This window comes from Mixophyes fleayi, chromosome 4, assembly GCF_038048845.1.
Source record: "Mixophyes fleayi isolate aMixFle1 chromosome 4, aMixFle1.hap1, whole genome shotgun sequence".
Lineage (NCBI taxonomy): Eukaryota > Metazoa > Chordata > Amphibia > Anura > Limnodynastidae > Mixophyes > Mixophyes fleayi.
The window spans coordinates 169,237,215-169,261,720 of NC_134405.1; the positions used below are offsets into that span (position 1 = coordinate 169,237,215).

Genomic DNA, 24,506 nt, shown 5'->3' on the forward strand with positions numbered 1-24,506 from the left:
GACAGGCCCCAAAACACAAATTTTGTTGTAAAAATAGGATTTTTATACTTTCGTAATATCGGTTTCTCCTGGTCCATTGGGGTATAGTGTAGGCGAGATAGGCGTGTGGCACTTTAATAAAGTGTTCTGCTAACCATAGCTCCTCCCCCTCTATAGCCCACCTCCCGGATATGCCTCAGTTTATATTTAACCAAGCCCCCAGGAAAGGAGACGATAGAGAGAATGAGAAACGACAGCATCAAGGGTGGGCGTCCGGTGTCCCCCAATGAACTAGGAGAAACAGATTTTACGTAACTATAAAAATCCTATTTTCTCCCACATCCAATTGGGGGAAAAGGGGGACATTGGGGATATCCCAAAGCTGCAGTTACAGATGGGGACACTAAGAACAGCAGCGCTAAGCACCTCTCTGCCAATACTGGCCTCTGCAGATGCAAATCCGAGTAAACATGAGAAAAGCAACACCTGTGTCAGCGCAACACAGTTGTTGAATCAAAAACATCTTGCCATGGCGCTTAGAAAGCCAACCCAGTTTCGGAATGAGCCCAAAGATTGTGAGAAACAGACCTTTGACACAACCTTAAAGAGAAAGGAAGGCTTAAGTTAAAGCACAGCCTTTACCTCATAAACAAGAAAAAGAAGAGACTTGCAAAATATAGCTGCAAGCTTGGAAACTCTTCTAACCAAAGAGATGACTGAGAGAAAACCTGTTTACCAAGTCAGAAACTTCAAATCCACCCTGTGTAAAGTTCTAAAAGGGAATGCTGTAAGCAGTCAACACCAAGTTAAAACTAAAGGCGCTTCGAAACTTGACCAGAAGGTGAACAAAGACGCAAACCAGCAGGCAAACCTGTCCTGCACGAACCTGAACATCTAAATGAAGAAATAAGATATTCCTGTTTATACAAACTAGGCCGGCGGTTCCCAAACTGTGCGCCGCGGCTCCCAGGGGTGCCGCGGCGCTGTCACTGGGGTGCCGCGGGCCAGACATAAAAAAATCAAAACACAGAAACTTACCAATCCGTCGGGCGCCGGGACCCAGCAGCCTCCTCTCTCCTGCAGCTGTCACTGAATATCGACGTCAGTAACAAGCTGCAGGAGAGAGGAGGCTGCTGGGTCCCGGCGCCCGACGGATTGGTAAGTTTCGTGTTTTTTTTTTTTTTATGGCTGGCGCCTTGCGCCGGGCAGAGTGAGAGGGATCGTGGCAGAGGAGGGGGACAGAGGATGGTGACAGCGGGACAGAGGAGGGGGACAGAGGATGGTGACAGCGGGACAGAGGAGGGGGACAGAGGATGTGAGAGGGGGACAGAGGATGGTGACAGCGGGACAGAGGAGGAGAGCAGAGGATGGTGACAGCGGGGCAGAGGAGGAGAGCAGAGGATGGTGACAGCTGGGCAGAGGAGGAGAGCAGAGGATGGTGACAGCTGGGCAGAGGAGGAGAGCAGAGGATGGTGACAGCTGGGCAGAGGAGGAGAGCAGAGGATGGTGACAGCTGGGCAGAGGAGGAGAGCAGAGGATGGTGACAGCTGGGCAGAGGAGGAGAGCAGAGGATGGTGACAGCGGGACAGAGGAGGAGAGCAGAGGATGGTGACAGCGGGACAGAGGAGGAGAGCAGAGGATGGTGACAGCGGGACAGAGGAGGAGAGCAGAGGATGGTGACAGTGGGACAGAGGTTGGTGACAGAGGATGGTGACAGCGGGACAGAGGAGGAGAGCAGAGGATGGTGACAGTGGGACAGAGGTTGGTGACAGAGGATGGTGACAGCGGGACAGAGGAGGAGAGCAGAGGATGGTGACAGTGGGATAGAGGTTGGTGACAGAGGATGGTGACATCGGGACAGAGGAGGCTAGCAGAGGATGGTGACAGTGGGACAGAGGTTGGTGACAGAGGATGGTGACAGTAGGACAGAGGATGGTGACAGCGGGGCAGAGGAGGAGAGCAGAGGATGGTGACAGCTGGGCAGAGGAGGAGAGCAGAGGATGGTGACAGCTGGGCAGAGGAGGGGGACAGAGGATGGTGACAGCGGGGCAGAGGAGGGGGACAGAGAGCAGAGGATGGTGACAGCAGGGCAGAGGAGGGTGACAGCAGGGCAGAGGAGGGTGACAGCAGGGCAGAGGAGGGGGACAGAGGGGCAGAGGAGGGGGACAGAGGAGGGGGGCAGAGGGGCAGAGGAGGGGGACAGAGGGGCAGAGGAGGGGGACAGAGGGGCAGAGGAGGGGGAGAGAGGGGCAGAGGAGGGGGACAGAGGGGCAGAGGAGGGGGACAGAGGGGCAGAGGAGGGGGACAGAGAGCAGAGGATGGGGCACAGCGGGGCAGAGGAGGGGGACACAGCGTGAGAGGGGCAGTGGAGGGGGACAGCGTGTGAGAGGGGCAGTGGAGGGGGACAGCGTGTGAGAGGGCAGAGGAAAGGGACACAGCGTGTGAGAGGGCAGAGGAGGGGACAGCGTGTGAGAGGGCAGAGGAGGGGGACATTGTGAGAGGGCAGAGGAGGGGGACATTGTGAGAGAGGGCAGAGGAGGGGGGACAGCGTGACAGAGCAGAGGAGGGGGGACAGCGTGACAGAGCAGAGAAGGGGGGACAGCGTGACAGAGCAGAGGAGGGGGGACAGCGTGACAGAGCAGAGGAGGGGGGACAGCGTGACAGAGCAGAGGAGGGGGGACAGCGTGACAGAGCAGAGGAGGGGGGACAGCGTGACAGAGGGGGCAGTGTGAGAGAGGGCAGTGTGTCTGGATGCAGAGGGGGCAGAGTGTCTGGATGCAGAGGGGGCATTTTTGCATACAACTAAATAAGTATTTCTGTCCTGACCTAAATACTTATTACAATTATTTGACCCAACTACTTCTAAAACAGGACTGCTCAATAATTATTTTGGAGGGATGCCTTGAAAAAATTTGGAGACTCTAAGGGTGCCGCGAACTGCAAAATTTTGGGAACCACTGAACTAGGCAATACATGTTTTCACAACAGAAAGAGCATTTTGGCTGAACAGGTTTAGAAAACTGCTGCATTGGTCGGGAACCGAATCTGGGCCTCAGAATTCTTGTCTGCCACTCAACTACTGAACCATCAATGACCAAAACTTGGTTTGTGCCACGTGCTAAAACAACCCTTATCTCAAACGATTATGGTTTCAACAGCCACACCGCAAAAAACAGATGTTAGAAATCGAGAAGATAACAGACTCTGATTTAACAGATCTAGATCTCTTGGCCCTGAAGAAATCGTCACATGTTTCAAGACCCATTGACGCAAAGCTACAAATGGGACCATCAAAAAACGGACATGGCAGATACAGAGACAGAGGATTTATTGTTTAGAAATAGGCGAGCTGAACTACATGGTTCAGCCAATAGCACCTGCAGAGAAATCGGATTTAAAATTAATTTCTCTTTATGAAGAAAATTTCCTATGACCGCCCGAACATGAGCTGAGGGCTACCGTGAAACCTGTGTGTTGCCTTAATGGCAAACAAACGCCTGGTGACACCCCGGTGTATCTATGTATGGCACCGATTTAGCACTGTTTGATATTATCATTAACTGTATTGTCTGCAGCAAACCTTGCACATTGAATAGAGCTCTGAACACCACTCGAAGTCCCATTATTGTGAAAGTTTGAATTCTTAAAGGGCCCAAAGCCCTTGAAAACCCGAGCGTGAAAACAGATGGCACCCCAACTGCAAAAGTGGCATCCATTACCACCAATGTCTAAACCAAAAAATTAGACTGGTCAACCCCACAGATATTGTACGTTTGTAGCCACCCAAAAAGCAACAGGCATACCGCAGGAGAAGGACGGAATGACAGACAATACAGATCAGATGAGAGCTGTTGAATTTAGAAATTATTGCAGCCGGAATGACTGTACAAGAAACATGAACTTTGGAGCAAAACAGTCTTTTAGTTGCGCAACCAAAAATACCACTCCGGAACAAAGGAGGGATTAAACATCTTTTTGCAGAACTAGATGTCTACATGGATATGCGGAAAACCATGTGTAAAATAACCACCAAATGGAAGATACCAAGGAGAATGTGAAAAAAATAAAATCTGTACATGCTATGACCCAGGCATCCATGATAGCCGAAACCATTAGTCCCTTAAGGGAAAGAGACAGGCTCTCAATACAACAGCTTCAAAAGGACAGAATAGATGACCCGCCAACTGCCTGTCCTCCAACTTAAATTGCCGACATGAAGTAAATGGAATGCCCAGACCCCGGACAACTTGGTTTTTAGTAGCAATAACCGAACAAACGATACTGTTGTCTTCTGCTACCATGGTGTCAAGCCGAAAGGCAAACAAAACACCCCCATAAAAACTAAAAAAAAAAAAAAGAAGTACATCCAGAGCCCCTTTCTTAGACTCTACAGTAGCTGGCAGGACTTAACCATACAGTTTGACGATCAGAGACTGCAAAACTCAATATCCGGCAAGAGTTGCCTGCTCAAAAAAAATAATTAATAACTCTGTGAATGTGTTCCACTAAAGGAAGCAGGCCAAAATCTGGCCAGTCTGATAACCACGCCCCTAGACAGCTAATTGGATCAACAGTCTACCTCTGTTAACACTAAGGCGGCCAGCAAGAATGCACCCGTCCCATAAATATAACTTTAAAGACAACCTGAACTCTATAGTCTGTGCCGTTGTTAATGGCTGTGGTGGGATAAAAACAGCCTTATTAACCTGAGCAAGTGAGTAACCACCCTCGGGAGAAGTACCCAGTGCGCCACAACTGAGGAGAGGACTTTCAAGGCCCACTGATAAATCATCCAACTGGTAGAAAACAGGACACAACAAGACTTATTTGATCAGCTGCTTAGAGAAGATAGCTGCACAGTCTCAGGGACTACGCCTGACGGACAGCATGTAGTCCATCATCTACCCTCTGACATGGATGAGAAACTTCCGCCACCATAGAAGAGTTCTCCACCTAAGTGTGAACCACCACTTCACCCTTCTGGTAAGAACAGTCAGAATCTGACTGACTACACTGCCAAGGTGCTGCCATATGCCTGCTCTTACAAGAGAAGGAAGGCACAGCATTACATAACCATCTGACTAAGGAAGAGGATAACGGAAAACCAAACCCTGTACCGAAGTTGCAAAACCACGTACTTAGGATGGCTCCGTCGAAACGCAACTCCAGGTCCAGCAGAATCAGGAGTATAACTACCCCACTTTTCCCAGAGAGTGATATGGAGAATGGCTGGCCACTAATACAGACCGCAATTTGTGAAGTAGAGTCCCAGCACTGGACAGTGACTGAACCGAGGAGGTTCCCTGGAATCGGCTAGAAACTCCCGGGGCATTACGGCTTGCAGTCCTAGACTGGCAAGATGCGCACAAAGCGTACAAGCTGATCATGAGGACGGCCATTTAGAGTTTCAATGGCACAGGTGAACTTTAACACAAGTCACCCTAGCCTAAACCCATTCGGTTCCCACTTTATATGTTATAATATACACAGAAGGGACAAACACACTGAACTATACAGTGAAAAAAACAAGCAGCGCACAATCAAACAGAAAGTGAGCCTGCTATAGAGTCCAAGAGCCCCAACCATGTAAAGATAACCATACACACCCTAGCCCGATACCCTACCTTATACGGGACAGATAAGGGAGAAACTGGAGCTTTAAATGGCCGTGTATTCTGGCATCTGCACATGCAAAGAGTGAGAGACCACCAAGGAAAAAGTGCAAAGAGAGAGAAGAAGCACTATCCCCGAAGGGCTCAGCACTGAATTGACAGCTGTTCTGCAGGACAACCCCCCCCTCTATCAATCCAGTGACTAGTAGGTGCTTACACTATGGTGTAACCGCTACCTGATAATGGCTACCTCTAGTAAGAGACAGCCTCCTAAGGGGTGCACTTTGTCTTCTGTCCTTCCGTTCACTGGGACTGTGCTGAAAAGGGACTGCACTTACCTACTGATAACCTCCGTGTGGAGCAGCGACTGCAGCTGTGAAGCCGCTGCTAGGGATGCAGGTGCACAGCCTGCGGCGGATGTGGCCGATTCCTTGGAGGTATCCCACATGGGAAGCAGAGGGTGACAGCAGAGGCACTACCAGAGTACCTCCGATCCCCTACTCCAAACAGCACACAGCTGTCCATACCGTGTGCTGCATAATTACTGCAGAAATCGAACAGTAGCAGAGGTTTTTTTTTTGCTGTTTGTTTTTTTTTCTCTTGATAATGTGAACGGCTGCCGGCTTTAAGATATATAATATATATTTTCTCTATCTATATATCATATATATATATATATATATATATATATATATATCATATATATATATATAATATATATATATATATATATATATATATATATATATATATATATATATATATATATATATATATATATATATATATATATATATATATAAAAATAAAATCAGCTGACTCAGTAGCAGGGTGTGAGAGCGGAAATTGTTAGGTAACTTTCAGTGGCAATTTAATATAGACTCTAAATAAAGATATACAGAGAATGGATTTTTGGCCATTGTATAAGGAAAACGGCGCTTCCAGCATCAATAGAACAGCGCGACTACTTGCCCTGCAAATAACCACGCAGCGTGTCCGCACTTCTGCAATGGACATCGGCAGCAGCTTCTCCCCTCTCCTCTGTTGAACCGCACAAAGGAGCAATAGAAAATAATCCTCTACTGCAGCACTCACCCCAGGACCAGCGAAAAGGCAAACCTGAAACTTTACAGTCAGACTGGGTCCTTGGCACTGCATGCAGCCATGTCATCGCAAATGGACAGGAGAACGCGAGATAGGAATGGAGACGCCTTTAAACATGCTCTCGTCTCACCCATTCTCAAGAAACCCAATCTTGACCCCACCTCACTCTCCAATTACCGCCCCATTTCCCTTCTCCCATTTGCCTCCAAAATACCCGAGAGACTTGTCTGCAACCGTCTCACCACCTACCTCTCTGAACACTCCCTCCTTAACCCTCTCCAATCAGGCTTCCGCCCCCTCCATTCCACTGAAACTGCCCTGGCTCAAGTTACGAACGATCTCCTCTCGGCTAAAGCCATGGGCCACTACTCCCTCCTGATTCTCCTCGACCTATCAGCAGCCTTTGACACCGTTCACCACCCCCTCCTGCTTCACACCCTTCAGTCCATTGGCCTCTCCGGTACCGTCCTCTCCTGGTTCACCTCTTACCTTGCCGACCGTTCCTTCTCTGTTTCCACCTCTGATTCTCTCTCCCCTTCTTCCTCCCTTCCAGTCGGGGTCCCTCAGGGATCTGTCCTTGGATCCTTACTATTCTCACTATACACCTCTTCTCTGAGTGCACTAATCAGCTCCTTCGGCCTTAAGTACCACCTTTATGCTGAGGACACTCAACTCTACCTTTCCTCTCCTGATCTCTCTCCCTCCCTTCTTTCCAGGGTATCCGCATGCCTCTCTGCCATCTCCTCCTGGATGTCCTCTAGATTTCTTAAACTCAATCTTGCTAAAACTGAACTCATTGTCTTTCCTACCTCTCGTACCTCCTTCCCCTCTGACCTCTCCATCACTGTTGACAATTCATCTATCTCCCCTGTTCCCCAACTCTGCTGTCATCCTCGACTCCTCTCTCTCCTTTGCCCCTCACATTCACTCTCTCGCCAAATCCTGCCGTTTCCAGCTTCGCAACATTGCCCGCATTCGGCCCTTCCTCTCCCAGGATGCCACCAAATCTCTCGTCCACTCTCTGATTATCTCCCGCTTGGACTACTGCAACCTTCTCCTTATCGGCCTCCCCCTCTCTCATCTTGCTCCCCTTAGATCTGTACTTAACGCCGCTGCTAGGCTTATTTTCCTCTCTCGCCGTTCCACCTCTGTATCCCCTCTCTACCAAGCTCTTCACTGGCTCCCCTTCCCCTACAGAATCCTTTTCAAGCTCCTCACTCTGACTTACAAGGCCCTCGCCAACTCCACTGCTCCCTACATCTCTAACCTTATCTCTATTCACACTCCCTCCCGCTCACTGCGATCGTCCAACGATCGTCGCCTCTCTTCCCCTCTGATTACCTCCTCTCACGCACGTATCCAAGACTTTTCCGGCACCGCTCCCCTCCATTGGAACAAGCTCCCCCGCTCCATCAGAACTTCCCCTAATCTGTCCTCTTTCAAACAAACATTAAAAACCCACCTTTTCCTTAAAGCCTTCTAGTCTCATGCCTAAACTCCCACCGGTCAGCTACCTCTCTTTCTCATCCCTTCTTCCCTTCTCCCCCTTCCTCGACTCAGTCTCCGTTTCTCCCATCTCCCCGTCTCATCCATGTGTCTGTCTGTCTTCCCCTCCCTTTAGATTGTTCGCTCCTTTGAGCAGGGCTCTCCTACCTTCTGTTTCCATCACTTTTAACTGCGTTCTCCAGCTACTCAGCTCACCTCCTCTCAGTCCCTCTGCCCTCTGTCTCCTCTCGCTTCTCTCCGCTCCCCTCAGTGACTCTCAACCTGTCATCCGTGCCCACCCTCTTGGGCCATAGTTACCTGCATATACTCACTCTTCCCCTCCCTCCCTTCTCTTTCATGCTGTGCCTGAGCCCCCAGAGTTATAGTGCTTACTGTTACTTGTACTGTGCTGTTTCACCTTTTACTGTGCCATTGTTTGTCCTTGTACGGCGCTACGGATACTTTGTGGCGCCCTATAAATAAAAATTAATAATAATAATAATATCATAGCAGACAGCCTCCATGAACTCCAAATGGCCCCCTCGAATGTTGACCAGTCGGCAGCCAGGTAAAAAGAACATAATCAAGAATAAAAAAAACAACAACAGGGCAGCCCCACACATCCTACACGACTAGGCACTTAAACTAAACTCATGCTTATCCTGGGGTATGGAGGGGGAGGAGCTAGTGTTAGCTAACACCTTTATTAAAGTGCCACATGCCTATCTCACCTACACTATACCCCAATGTCCCCAAACTGAATGTAGGAGAAAGCAGAATTTTTAGGACTACATAACAGAACAATAATCAGCACAATAGTCACAAACCGTTTCATATGCAAGCTAAAATGACCAGAATTGCAATTACTTTTCTGATTGTGTCACATCTGTAATTTGAAATGGGACTTCTACCCCTCAGGTCATGGTCCTTGAGACCTTCTCTTCCCCTTCCTTCCTACCTCCCTTATGACCGACAGATTATCATAGTGGCATTAACCAATTATTCTAATATGGAATGTCCATCCAGTGTCACTGTTCAACAGTGTAAGATGTTTTTAGATGGGCTTAACCTGCCACAGTGTTCGGGATTGGTTTTCGTTATGGACTAGTCCTACTGTTGTTAGTCGTTCACCAGACATTCACTAGACTGTAAAGGTCAATTGTCACAGACTTACTCCAGTTGTAGCAAGCAAAATGGTCGCTGTTATTACCAAGCACCTGGAACGGTATGCTGCAGCTACAGACACCACTCAAAAGCAGTGCTTTTGTTGATGACTGGCGGGATCTTCCTGTCCACTTACTTTGGATACGGACTGCTGGGTGGTGGCAGAAACGGCATACAAGTTCGTTGAGTGATCAGACACTAAGTGGTAAATTTATCAAGCTGCGGGTTTGAAAAAGTGGAGTTGTTGCCTACAGCATCCAATCCCATTCTGTCCCATAGCTGTCATTTTGTAGAATGTACTAAATAAATGACAGGTAGAATCTGATTGGTTGCTATAAGCAACTTCTCAACTTTTTCAAAACCACAGCTAGATAAATTTATCCCTAAGTTTCTTTTTCCTGCTCTTTGTGGGTTCATATAATTTACCCCATAGGGAAGGCACTTTATTGGTTACATCAGGCTAAATATTTCATTTAGCTAGGTATGAACCCAAGTTGAAAAATGTTCTGCTGCTTGTACAATTAATAGAAACTGGTTTATTAGGACTTGAATTGGACCTTTTCTTTATTGCACAAAATTAATAAGCACCAAAACAAATATATAAAGATGATCACCTTTATGTTGAAAAGCCATGGTTTTATAGCATCAACTTCTGAGGTTCCTTTGCTGAGATCATAAACCACAAGGTACAAAGCACGTGGTGTCATAAAATGTGGGTGCGTGCTATAAAACTCCTCCTGGCCTGAAACCAACAAATACAGAGGATAAGATAATTATGCATTGCATTCCTATATACTGAAGATTGAACAACAATGACAAGCGTTTGAGTATGATGTACACACATGGTGCAATCCTTGAGCAAATAAGCACTGATAAATACTTTGCTTCCACCATGCTGGACCATAATATTAGCAAACACGCTATTTGTATAATTCTTTATGCATCAAATAGTGAGTGTAATTGTCTGTGACATTGTAAAAAAAAAAAAAAAAGATACTATTCATTGTAGTTGATTTTTAAAAGACCATTTTGACCTAAGGTTAAAATTTCTTATTATGAATTGGATACGAAATCACATTGAATTCACAAAAGCATCATCAGGGATAAATATCTCAAAATGCAATCCTGGCAAATGGACGAAATTCGGGGATATTGATGGCTAGATTAAAAACGGCAATTTAAATAAAGCTAGGTAAAACATATAAACACACTAATAATGCAAGGAAAAGGGAATTTTCATCTCTCAGTGCAGTGAAAACAAATGGCTTCTTTTGCAAAACAGGTAGTAGCATAAAATCCATTGAGAATTTATTTACACTTTATTTAGAAAATGAAACAAAAAAGAGCAGGTACAATAAACATAACCCCCTCATACAAATCGTTTTCTTCAGTTTTTACATTACGAGTGGAAAAAGGTGAACCTGAGGAGAGAGTGACAGGATAGTGAGGGAGTAGGGGGAAGGGGTAACCAATAGAGGGTGGGGGAGGGAGACACAAGAACATAGCTTACATGAAAGCAAATGTCAGGCATAGGTAGACAAATGTACGGCAGCCCATAATGTAAACAAAAACAACCAAACTTACAACACAGGCCTGGGCAACACATACCCAGCCTGACGTTGCTCGGAATCCGTGCCAGGAAGGGAATGAAAGCTCATGAAGCGCAGAGCAGGATAGAGGCTCTCAAACAACTACAGCTTTCCCTAAAAGGTACCAGGGAGCCCAGACGAGGTCAAATTTGTGTGGCTTGTCATGGAGTAAATAAGTGATGCAATCCATGCTTCGATGTGCCAAACATAATTTCTAAAAGCCAACATGGTAGGAGAATCTGGATTCTTTCAATGGGTGGCTATTAGAAATCTGGCCACAGCTTGTTAGGAGAAGTGCTTTCATCTGGTAGGGGATGGGAGAGAATGAAGGTTCAGGGGTCCTTAAACAATGTCCGCTATGCTAAGAACAGAAAGTACCATGTTCCAGAAGTGGACAGGTTCAGCAAATGTGGATAAGCACACCCCCTCTGACCACCGTTTCGCCAGCAACTCAGAGAGGACGTAGGGAACATTTTGTAGAGTTTGTCAGGTGTGTAATGCCACCTATAATACAATTTGTAAGCAGTTGCCTTCATTTATGTGTAAATATAGCTAGTGGCAATCACCTCTCTAACCTCTCCAGCAGGACTCATCCAGAGTTGGGCCCAAGACTTCTCCCATTTCCGCTCATGGCGGCCTTGGGAGTCAAAGGTAATCTCAATCAACCAATTATAGATTGAGGAGATTATACCCTTTTCAAACATAGCCATTCAAAAAAGGTAAGCTCTCATAAGGTATCAAGCAGGAGGAGGGACATAAAAAAATGATGCATCTTAAAAATTTCAAAGAAAAGGGGACGGAATGGATTGTATTATAGTTATAAATCCAACACGGAGGCTCAGATGTTATTAATAAGTATGAATCACCCGGATCCTGGTTTGGATGCACTTTTTGGAATAAGGAGAGGAATTCCCAGGAGGCAAATTGGGGTTATTCCATAGCAGCACCAGGGGGAAAATAGAGAAAACCATTTACATCTGGACCTGTAAAATTCCCAGAGACACCACGGGGTAAATGTATCATACTCCGGTTTCTTCAACTCGCGGGAGTTCGGCGAGACGACAGCTAAAATTTAAAGCGGCGCTGCCTTGTAAAGGCAAGTTTACAAGGAAGCGCTGCTTTAAATTTTAGCTGTCATCTCACCGAACTCCCTCAAGTTGAAGAAACCGGAGTATGATACATTTACCCCCAGATGAATTTATGGGAAACGAGGTTAGCCATGGGTGGCTGGTCTGTGCAGGAGAGGCACCAAACTGAAGCCAAGAAAAGGACTCCTGTATAATGGCTTTTCAAATCCACCCAAGCAATACAATGGTAGGGAGCAGAATTGGCCACCAATTGGCTCAGGTGGGACGCAATATAATTGAACTTAACATAGGGAAATCTTCAGCCTCCTCAACTCCTGGGCTTCTTAACAACAGCTAAGTAGGCTTATTGATGCCCATTGTAAGCCACGCTTTTGTTTTTTTTTTGTTTAAATAAAAAGCCTGCCGTTACAGGAGACAGGCTATCCTGCTCCACACTGTTACAGCAATTAGGGGGTCACACCGATTCGGAGTATCATGGGAGTGTAGAAAATAAACATTTTCTATTTTACTTTAATCCACTCCAAAAAAAAATTTATCCTTGGGTGGAATCATCCATTTAGACTTCCAATAGAGAAGTGTCAATAATATAGAAGGATGCAAGGGCACACGTCCCCACATATTTAGTCTTGACACTTGTGTATTTTGTTTTCATAATTAGTGGCAAAATATTAGTTACCTTATGGGGACTACTTCAGTTTTTTTATGTCTTTTTGTCTTCCCCTTCCCTATTGTGTCCTCCTCCATGTTTTGTCCTTTGTCGGAGAATGTTTGGAAACGAAGACCGCCAACAAGAGAATCCTGGTTAAGCTGTACTACTCATTTGAAACTTTCTTGATATGCTTAGGTTTCTTTCTGTTAATGCAAAGGGTTTAAATTCCCCCAACAAACGACGGATTGAACTTAAAAGCTTCACATCCCAAGGGGTTGATATTGTAGCTATTCAGGAGACACATTTCTCATCACATGACTCCCCGCAGTTTCATAATCCTAAGTATCCCCACTTGTTATGCTGCCTCTGGTCCATTTAAGAGAAACGGTGTGGCTATCTTAATTGGAGCGAAGTGTCCTTTTAAACTAGAGAAGCAGGTCTCTGATTGGTCTCCAATATGTCACCCTAGTTTCTTTATATGCCCCTAAATCCCGACAGATCCCATTCCTTAGGAAGCTTTGCCAGGCAGTTTGCAAGGTCAAACGAGGAATGGTATTATGTATGGGAGATTATAATGTTGCCCCAGACCCAAAGTTAGATCGTTCCTCCAGCCCTTCCAAACAGTTTAAATCTTCTCTCACCGCGATCTCCTTAGCTTTCTCTCAAATGTTAGCGGAATATGATTTATATGATGTATGGCGGGTACTAGATCCAGGCGAAAAGGACTTCACGTTCTTTTCCCATGTCCATAATTCGGATTCAAGAATTTGGTTTTATCTGACAAATGGTCCCTACAGTATATAAAGAAAATTGAGATGTTACCCATTACTTGGTCGGACCATGCTCCTCTGGTTTGGCATTTGGAGATTGTTGCTAGAGACCGGCCCTTGAGGTTAGCTGAGCACATACTAACAAAAGAAGGAAGTCAGGTAATGCGGGTGGCTTTAGACTCTTATTTGGAGACCAACAAACCTGAGGACACCTCAGTATATGTCCTTTGGTGTGCCCTTAAGGCTGTTATGAGGGGGGCGGCAATACAAGCCGCAGCAACAATTAGAAAAACGCAGCCTGAAGTTCTGGCCTCATACGAGTCACAGCTGGCATCTCTAGAGGCCCTTCACAAGCGCACTCCACAGGATACTAAGGTTAAGGCCGAATTAGTAAACATCCGTAGGAAAATTAACAAAATCTCTTTATTACAAGTTAATAAGGCTATAGCTAAGCTCAAACAGAAATTTTATACTTTAGGAAATAGAGCTAGTAAGCTGTTGGCCCGTAAACTGTGAGGGAAGAACGCTATCAACAGAATCAGAGCTATATGTAATGCCCAAGGTACTCATATTTCTAATCCTCTCTCCATTGCAAATAGATTTAGTTCCTATTATGAAAAGCTATATAATCTAAAGGCAGATGCAACTTTGACTCAACCTTCCCCTGAAACTATCAATGAGTTTCTTGCTTCTATCTCGCTCCCATCTTTACCTCCTGAAGATGCAGAGGCTCTGTGTTCAGACTAGACGGAGGAGGAAATTCAAACCGCTATAAAGTCTATGAAGCGAGGGGAAAGCCCCAGGCCCTGACGGGTTTACGCAAAACATCTATTCCCCCTTCCGGTCTGAACTGTCCCCAGTACTCACTAACTTAATTAATTCAGCAACTAGGGACACGTTTTTACCGGCTGAAATGCTGAAGGCACAGATAATCACCATACCAAAGCCAGGGAAAGATCTAACTCACTGCCACAATTATCGACCTATAGCACTTCTTAATTCTGATCTTAAAATATTTGCTAAATTGATTGCTAATCGGTTAAACCCTATTCTACCGCAATTAATTCACATAGATCAGGTGGGATTTGTGCCTGGCAGACAGGCTCCTGATAACACGAGGAGAGATTTGAATATTATTGAGACTCATTCAGTCAGTTCTAGGCCGCTCCTGTTGCTGTCCTTAGATGCTGAAAAGACATTTCACAGAATCCATTGGGACTATATGACGGCTGTCCTCACCAAGTTTGGTTTCAGGGGCTCTTTTCTCCCAGCTATAGCCACTCTGTACAGTAATCCTTCGGCTAGGATTTTCAGCAACGGGTTTATCTCCTCTGCCTTCCAGATTAGCAATGGCACCAGACAAGGTTGCCCATTATCCCCCTTGATTTTTGCTCTAGCTATGGGACCCCTGGTTCCTAAAATTAGATTGGATCCAAAAGGTGGAGGGGACTACTATTGGGTTTTTTCAACATAAAATTTGTCTGTTTGCTAATGACGTTCTCTTGTTTGTCTCTAATCCTGAGTCTTCCCTGCCTGAGATATTTCACATATTGCAAGAATACTCAGAGGTATCATATTACAAGCTTAATTCTACCAAATCCGAAGCTCTAGGGGTGTTCCTCACACATGACACTGTGGAACGCCTTAAGTCTCTATATCAATTCCAATGGTGCTCCTCCTATATGACATATCTAGGTATACGTATACCCTCAGACCCTAACTTGATCATCCAGCATAATTATCAACCACTGATAGGTCAATTTGATAAGCTCACAAAAGCCTAGACAAGCTTTGAGATTTCTTGGATGGGACGGGTTGCAGCTCTAAAGATGATGCTCCTTCCGAAGATCCTGTATCTGTTTCGATGCATCCCCTATTTAGTGCCCATGTCTCTGATCAAAAAGTTTTATACTATAGAGTTTAAATTCATTTGGAACAATAGACGACCTAAACTTTCAAGAGATAAAATGTTTAGATCTAAAATGAAAGGCGGACTGGCTACTCCTAAAATAGCCGCATGTTGGTATGTTTCTAATTTTGATCAACTCAGAGATTGGCATGCCCCTCTCCTGTTAAGAAAGCCCTGGGTGGACATTAAGCAGTTTAGTCTCTCCTCATTTCCATTAACAGACCTATTAGGGTTGGATAAACCCAACAGACCGCAGCCTGCGCCGACACTTAGAAGTGTTAGAGATTCTCTCTCTACCTGGGACAAAATGTTGCCGTCTTTACCAGATTATCACCTTCCCTCCTCTAGTCTCTCCATAATTGCACTAGCACAATTGATTCCAGATCTCCAACTATCTCAATCTTCTTGCCATTACCGAAACCTGGCTCACTCCCTCGGATACTGCCTCTCCTGCTGCTCTCTCCTATGGGGGCCTCTCTTTCACTCACTCCACCAGAACAGATGATCGTCCAGGAGGTGGAGTGGGCCTCCTCCTATCCCCTAGCTGCACTTTTCGGGTCATTCCCACTTTACCTTCCCTCTCCTTCTCCTCCTTTGAAGTTCACTCCATTCGGCTCTTCTCCCCCATCCACCTTCGTGTCTCCGTCATCTACCGTCCCCCTGGCCCCAGTTCGCCGCCTGGCTCCCCCATTATCTTTCCTCTGACCTTCCATCCATTATACTAGGAGACTTTAACATCCCTATTGACAACTGCTCTGACCCTGCCACCATCAAAATTCTCGCCCTTTCCTCCTCCCTTGGCCTCACTCAGTGGACCTCCTCCCCTACCCACTGTCTTGGTCACTCCCTCGACCTTGTGTTCTCTCATCTCTGCGATCTCTCTGACTTCTCCAACTCTCCCTTCCCACTCTCTGACCACCATCTCCTCTCCTTCACTCTGTCCTCCTCCCCCGCTCCCGCCTCGCCTAAAGCCACCCTCACCAGGCGCAACCTTGATGCCATTGACCCCATCTCTTTCTCCTCCTATCTTGAAACTCTCCTATCACCGCTGCTCTCTATGGCCTGCCCTGATCAGGCGTCCTCTGTCTACAACAAATTCCTCACTACTGCCTTAGACGCTGTCGCCCCGGCCTCTTCTATCCGCCGCCGACGCCTTATTCCCCAACCCTGGCACTCAAAACTTACACGCTTCCTTCAAAAATGCTCTCGCACAGCTGAACGCCTCTGGAGGAAATCTCGTTCCCTGGCTGACTTCCTCCACTTTAAATTTATGCTCTCCTCTTTCTGCTCTGCCCTGTCCCTTGCTAAACAATCCTACTTCAAGTCCCTCATTTCTTCTCAGTCCTCCAATCCCCGTCGCCTCTTTGCCACCTTCAATTCCATCCTCTCTCCCCCCCCTCCCCCTCTCCCATCTTCCCTCTCCGCCTCTGACTTCTCCACCTTTTTCTCTTCCAAAATTGAGGCCATCAGACTGAACATTTCCTCCTCCAATCCCTCTCCCGCCACCACCATCGCTTCACCGCCCTCTATTAATCAGCTCTGGTGCTCCTTCACCCCTACATCTGGTGATGAAGTTCGCTCCCTTATTCTTTCCTCTCCACCCTCTACCTGTCCTCTTGATCCAATCCCCTCTCACCTCCTTCGCTCTCTTACTCCTACTGCTTGCTCTCACCTGGCTCACTTTTTCAACTTATCACTCTCCTCTGGCACAGTCCCCTCTTCATTCAAACACGCTCTCATCTCTCCTATCCTCAAGAAAGCCAATCTTGACCCCACCTCCCTTGCGAATTATCCCCCTATCTCTTTTCTCATCTTTGCCTCCAAATTACTCGAGCGGATTGTCTGCAGCCGCCTCACCAGACACCTCTCGGTCAACTCCCTCCTCGACCCCCTCTAATCTGGCTATCGCCCCCTCCACTCCACTGAAACTGCCTTGGCCAAAGTTACCAATGATCTCCTATCAGCCAAAGCCAAGGGTCACTTCTCCCTACTCATCCTCCTCGATCTCTCCGCGGCCTTTGACACTGTAGACCACCCCCTCCTGCTGCAAACTCTTCTCTCTCTCGGCCTTTCCGGTTCGGTCCATGCCTGGTTCACCTCATACCTTGCTAACCGCTCTTTCTCTGTATCCACGTCTGGTTCTTCCTCTACCCCCTCCCCTCTCCCTATTGGAGTCCCTCAAGGCTCTGTTCTATTTTTGCTCTACACTTCCTCCCTTGGCGCTCTCATCTCCTCTTTCGGTCTTCAGTATCACCTCTATGCTGATGACATTCAACTCTACATACCCGTATTTCCCCATGTATAAGGCGCTCCCATGTATAAGACGCACCTTACTTTTGGCCCCGAAATTTGGAAAAAAAATATTACGGTAGCTGTCCTTGCCTGCTGGATCCCCGCTGACACTCTGCCTTCTGTATCCCCGCTGCCTGTCCCCGCCTGCTGGATCGCGCTGACACTCTGCCTCCTTCTGCATCCCCGCTGCCTGTCCCTGCCTGCTGGATCGCGCTGACACTCTGCCTCCTTCTGCATCCCCGCTGCCTGTCCCCCGTCTGCTGGATCGTGCTGACACTCTGCCTCCTTCTGCATCCCCGCTGCCTGTCCCCCGCCTGCTGGATCGTGCTGACACTCTGCCTCCTTCTGCATCCACGCTTCCTGTCCCCGCCTGCTGGATCGCGCTGACACTCTGCCTTCTGCATCCCCGCTGACTGTCCCCGCCTGCTGGATCGCGCGGACACGCTGCCTGTCCCCCTCCTACTGGATCACCCCCCCCCTCCGCTGAGCCTGTATCGCTACCCCTGTATAAGACGCACCCAGGTTTTGGACCCAAAATTTTTGGGAAAAAGGTGCGTCTTATACATGGGGAAATACGGTATCTTCTCCTGATCTTTCCACCTCCCTCCTCTCTCGTGTATCTGACTGCCTCTCAGCCATCACCTCCTGGATGTCCTCGCGCTTTCTCAAAATTAACATCTCTAAAACTGAACTCATTGTCTTTCCCCCACCTCGACTCCCTTCCCACCATGACCTCTCTATCGTTGTTAACAACTCCACCATCTCCTCCGTCGGCCAACTCCGCTGCCTTGGGGTCACTCTTGACTCCTCTCTCTCTTTTGCCCCCCACATTCAATCCCTCGCCCAAGCCTGTCGCTTCCAACTCCGCAACATTGCCCGCATCCGTCCCTTCCTCTCTCAGGAAGCCACCAAAACTATCATTCACGCACTCATCATCTCCCGTCTTGATTACTGCAACATCCTCCTTACTGGCCTCCCCCACTCCCACCTCGCACCCCTCCGCTCTATACTAAATGCGGCTGCAAGGCTCATCTTTCTTTCACGCCGCTCCTCCTCTGCCTCCCCTCTCTGCCTTGCCTTACACTGGCTCCCTTTCCCCTACAGAACCCTTTTCAAACTCCTTACCACCACGTACAAGGCTCTCTCTCAGTCTACGGCCCCTTACATCTCTAACCTCATCTCCATTCACACTCCTGCCCGCTCTTTACGCTCAGCTAATGACCGCCGCCTCTCCTCCACTCTTATCACCACTTCCCACTCCAGAATCCAAGACTTCTCCCGTGCCGCCCCCCTCCACTGGAACGACCTCCCTCGCTCCATCCGTCTCTCTCCTAATCTGTGCTCCTTCAAACAAGCACTCAAAACTCACCTGTTCCTTAAAGCCTACCAACCTTCTACCTAACCCGCATCTCCTCCAAACGTTCTACCCTCTCTCCTCCCGGTCCCTCTCCCCACACTTCAAATTCCTCCAATTGTGTCTGTTCGTTCACCCACCCTTAGGATGTAAGCTCGAATGAGCAGGGCCTTCTTCCCTCTTGTCTCCACACCTGTTCTTCTACTCCGCCTCTACTGCATTGACCTAACTGGAGTTTCTGAAGCATTGGTATTTTTGTTTATTGTTCTGTATTGTTATACCCTGTATAGTCTACTGTTTGCTTTGTGTACGGCGCTGCGGAAATCTTGTGGCGCCTAACAAATAAATGATAAGAAAAAATAATAATAATCTCCGTCTCGATTTCCGGAATGCCCAGGGAGCTAGGCAGATACTATCTCCAAATCAGACACTGGATACAATCCTGGCCCGCATACCCACCGGTTCCGAGACCAGCTCCACTCGGTATATTATGCTATATCTTTCCCCTACTTCTTATGCAGGAGGTATCTCCACTTGGTATAGGCTCTTGTTAACCCCTGTTGATAATCGGGATCTCCCGATGCAGGTTGTCTGGGAAAAGGACCTGGACATTACTATATCAACTGAGATGTGGGAGAAAATTTATCGGAATATATACAGGATGTCAAAATGTATCAACCATTCAGAAATGTTGATTAAAATGGTCCATAGGGTGTATCTCACTCCAGAAAAGCTCCATAAAATCTGGCCCTCAGAAACCAAATATTGTTGGAGGAATTGTGGGGAGTTTGGAACACTTCTACATATCTTCTGGAAATGTCCTAAACTTCAACCATTGTGGACTGAGATATTTCAGTTAATTACTCAGGTTACCAAGGTTAACTTAGCTTTATCCTCAGCTATTGCACTGTTACACCTCTACCCTCCTCAACTCCAGAGTCACAACCACTATGTAACTGGGCACATACTCATCGCAGCTAGAGCTGCATAAGCTCAGAATTGAAAATCCTCTATGATCCCGTCCCTTTCTAAAATTATTAGCAAAATTCAACACAGTTACGAGATGGAAACTATTGGTTTTAATTATGATATAGCAACCTCTTCACAATTGATTAAATGGTTCATATGGTATGAGTATTTTACAGAATATAGTTCTGGGTCTAACTCCTAACTTCTATTATATTATGCTGAACGTTCTTGCAGGGCGTTCATTGGTTGATCATAAAATCATCTTACTGGTACTTTTGTTTATTGACTGGTTTATCTCCGACAATTCCCCCCTTGTTTTTATTCCCCTTCCACTCCCCGGATGTCTACGTCTTAAATATATTCCAATGTTAAATGTGTTTTTTTTTAATCTCTCTTTTTGATTGTTTGTTTGTTGGCAGTATTAAGAGAGCATTCAACTCTACACTATGCACTGTATTTGTTAATTACTGCTATGCCTGTTACGTGTTTTCTTTACTAAAACTCAATAAAAACTTTTAAGTCCAATAATATAGAAGGATCAAAATGAAGGAAACAACAAATCCAATGTTAATGAAATAAAACGGGCACAAAATAAAATGAATTTAAAAAACAAAATACAAAAATGTTTCAACAAATTCCAGAACAATCAGTGTGATTTCCAGTGAGACAAAGCATGTGCCAAACATTGCAGTTTTAGAAATGCATATATCATCAAGCAAAAAAGGTGATTTTTCTACTTACGATAAATCCATTTCTCAGATTTCATCTGGGGGACACTGCTACCATGGGTTGTATGAGGGGAGCATGGAGTTGGCATTTAACTAGTTAACTTGTTAAATGTATCAATGCTGACAGACCCCTCCCCTCTAACTCCATGTAGCGCCTCAGTTTAATTATAAAGCCCCAAGGAAGGTAGGCCAAACAACCAAAGACCATACAACAGAAAAGCAGAAAAGCAGAAAGGAGACACTGCTACCAATGGGACGTTCTAAAGCAGGCCCAATAAGGGAGGGACAGCTATGACAGCTCAGCACGTAAAGCACTACGGCCAAAACTTGCGTGTGCCGACGCAAAGACACTGAATGATCATATTTGGTGAAAGTATGGACCAAGGACCAGGTGGCTGCTTTGTAAAGTTGGTCTGCTGAGGCCCCATTTCGTGCTGTCAAAGAAGCCCCCACCGAGCAGGTGGAATGGGCAGCAATTCGATCTGGCATAGGTCGGTTAGCACTGACATAAGCCTGCTTAATGGTTGAAGTAATACATCTAGCAATAGACATCTTTGAGGCTGGCCATCCTCGTTTATGGGAATCAAACAAAATAAATAAACTGTGCGACGAATGTGAGAGGTCCTCCGTACATAAAGAGCCCTGACCACATCCAAGTATCCCATAGAATTTGGGGTCCCCTCTTTGAATTAAATACGGTCAGTTTTTTCATGTAGCACACAAATACTTGCTAGCTTATTTGTACACTGAAATTTAAAGTTGATATTTGTGTGCTACATGAAAAAACAGACAGTATTTAACTTTAGCTTTAAATAGAAAACTAATTTGCACCCTTGCATTGTAACATGGTTTTGTCCAGGAGACTACTTACTCAATTGTATTACTTAACTTTCCTTAATGAATCAGGCCCATTGTCATTAAAGTCTCAACGCCATGAGGTTAAGGTCAGTTAGACCCCATCTTAGGACAAGTGAATGAAAGATCTCTGGATGAAGTGACCACACCTCCCCCAGCATTACAGCATGTCGGCTCAGATAGTCTGCCTCCCAGTTCTGGATTCCTAGGATTAACACTGTGGAGATTGAGAGAAAGTGGTGTTCCGCCCAGGCCAGAATTTGCGCTGCCAACGCCACCGACAGGCTCCTGCACTTCTGGTTCTGCCCCGTCTCTTGACATAAGCCACTGCCGTGGCAATGTCGGATTGCAAACAGACTGGGGATCCCTGAAGGATGGTCTGGGTGCCTTGAAGGTCCATTGGCATGGCCTTCAACTACAGAATGTTGATTGAGAGGGAAGACTACTGAATCAACCAAATACCCTTAAGGCGTAAGTGAAGAGCTACAGCCCCTCACCCCCGCAGACAGGGTCTGTGGTCACTATGATCCAGGACCATGGAAAAAATGACCTGCCTACCACCAGGAGGTACTGGACCAACCACCACTGAAGGGACACCCTCGCTTCGGGTGACAAGCGGATCAGTTGGTGTTCCAAATGCAGATGGGATCTTGACCACTTTGTTAAGAGGTCCCATTGGAATCAGCAGGAATGGAATCGACTGTAAAGAATTGTCTCAAAGGTCGACACCAATTTTCCTAATAGCCGCATGCATAGGTGGATGGATGGTCTGCGACAGGTCAGAACCCATGTAGTTATGTCCTGTAATGATCGGGCCCTGTACTCCTGGAGGAATACTTTTTATTTTCTGGTGTTCATGATGAGCCCCAAAAAAGGTCATCCGCTGGCAGGGGATCAACTCTGATTTGTTGATTAACTAGCCATGGAGCTCCAGGACCTTGATGGCAAGTGTCAGGTGCTGTTGTAACAGACAAGCTGATGTGGCCTTAATACGGAGGTCGTCCAGATATTGTCCAGGTAGCGAGTAAATTCCACCATAAATCTAAGAAGGGACGGATGTCCCTCCCAAATGGGGACGCGAAGATAGGAGTCTTTGATATATAATGATGCCAAAATTTTGCCTGCTTACAAACCATTTATTACCGGTCTGAGGGATTTCATACAAAACCTGTCCACCCACAGGTGTAGGTTTAACATTTTTATATTTAGAATGGGTCGGAATGAGCAATCCGGCTTTGGGACCAGAAAAAGGTTGGAGTAGAAATCTTGTCCTTTTCGTTTCCCCGTAAATCGGGTAGATGACTCCTGCAGAAAGACAGAAAGAAAAGAGGTGACACAGAGCAGCATTGCCTGTCTCCTTTCTGGGTTGTGGGGCAGGGCGGTTGAAAAGAACCGATGAGGTGCTAAACCTGACAGGTCTATCTTGTACCCCTTTGTCATGATTCCGCAAATCCAATGGTCTTCGGAGGATGCTGTCTACTGATCCTTGAACAGAGGCAATCGTGCTCCCACTCCTGCCATCGCGAGAAGGGGTGGATGACAGTCAGGCTGCGTTTTTTCCGGAAGCTTGGGTGAAGGATGCCTCGTAGAATAAGAGGACCAACCTCTGTGAAAGTGTCTCCTGTTCCCTGCCTGTCTGTTTCTATTCGCCTGACCTCTGGCAGAGAAGCCTCCCCCCCCTGAGAGGGCTGTCTAAATGAACCAAATATTGGTGCTTTGGTTCATTTACTGGAAAAAAAGTACTTTTGCTACTAGTGGCCCGGCAAATAATATTTTTCAATTCAGGACCAAGGCAATGTTTCTAGCGATTTCTTAGATTCCGTATCTGCGTCCCAGGACCTCAGCCATAGAGTCCTTCTGGCTGCCAATGCAGAGATCGAGGAAGAAATTGAAGCTGTATTTTGGGCAACCTCATATAGGTTTCCTGATGCCTCCTTGAGGAGCAGGGCCAGGAGGAGCAAGTCTGAGTCTTGCAGTCCCTCCGCCAACTGGTCAGCCCATGCTTCAATAGCTTTAGCAATCCATGCCGATGAAAATATGGGTCTGAAGGAGGTGCCCGCCACTACTTAGATTTTTAAAATCACTCTACTTTGCGGTTGGTGGCATCCTGCAGGGCAGCTATTCCTGGCACCGGAAGTGTAGTGTGGCGAGTAAAAGCGTGCCACCGGAGTATCGACCTTTGGGATCTTTTCCCAATGGGCCAGTCCCTCTCCGTGGAATAGTAAATCTCCACGGGATAGTAAACTTCCGATCCGGCTGTTTCCAAACTGCTTCCGCGATTTCTGTTAGATCCACTGACAGATTACGCATCTTCTCATTTTTCTGAAAAGACCTTGATCCAAAGTTTTGGGTGCGTCCAAATCCATAAGGTCCAAGGGTGACGTACTGTCAATACCAGGTCAACAATTCCCTGATATCTGGGGGATTCTTCCAGTGACCTGTGAAGAATCGGAGTCAAAAATGAGCTCGCTCCCCTCTTCTGATGATCTTTCAGTATCAAAGAGGGACAGAAGAGGATTTGCGGACCAGAGTCGTCTATTTCTAGACAGTATAGATCTTGGTGAGCACAAGAAACTGTTTAACCGATTTAGCCATCTGACCAAGGATGAGGACCAAGCAGGTTCTCCAGAAGGAGGGCCTGGGTTAGCAAGAGAGGATGATGGACCAGCCGATGCCAGTTCAGCTGTCTCGGTGGTCACTGGTATCCTGACTGTCATAGGGGTGACAGTTTGTACTGAAGCGACGGGGAGAACCGCGGTAACCGCTGGTATCTATGCAAACAGTTAGCAGCTGGACCAGTGTACCAACAAATTGCACCAGAGAAGATGCCCATGCCGCTTCCTCCAGTAGTGGTGATACATTAATCTGGGCCTGCGTAGGCTGTGTCCCAACGTCACAGTCAATACAATGCGCCCCCGGGTCCAGTTGGTAACTTAACTTTACATTTTGAACAAGTAAA

The 24,506-nt window shown here is 46.7% G+C and overlaps 1 protein-coding gene across 3 annotated transcripts in view; it reads right to left on the reverse strand.

Annotated features, from left to right (window-relative positions):
* LRRK2 (leucine rich repeat kinase 2) overlaps window positions 1-24,506 on the reverse strand; it is a 173,818-nt gene that overhangs the window by 65,076 nt on the left and 84,236 nt on the right. For all 3 annotated transcript variants that reach the window (XM_075208827.1, XM_075208826.1, XM_075208825.1), the window contains exon 31: window positions 9,959-10,086. In XM_075208827.1, the coding sequence (XP_075064928.1) occupies window positions 9,959-10,086 (128 nt within the window). The remainder of the gene's footprint in view (window positions 1-9,958; window positions 10,087-24,506) is intronic.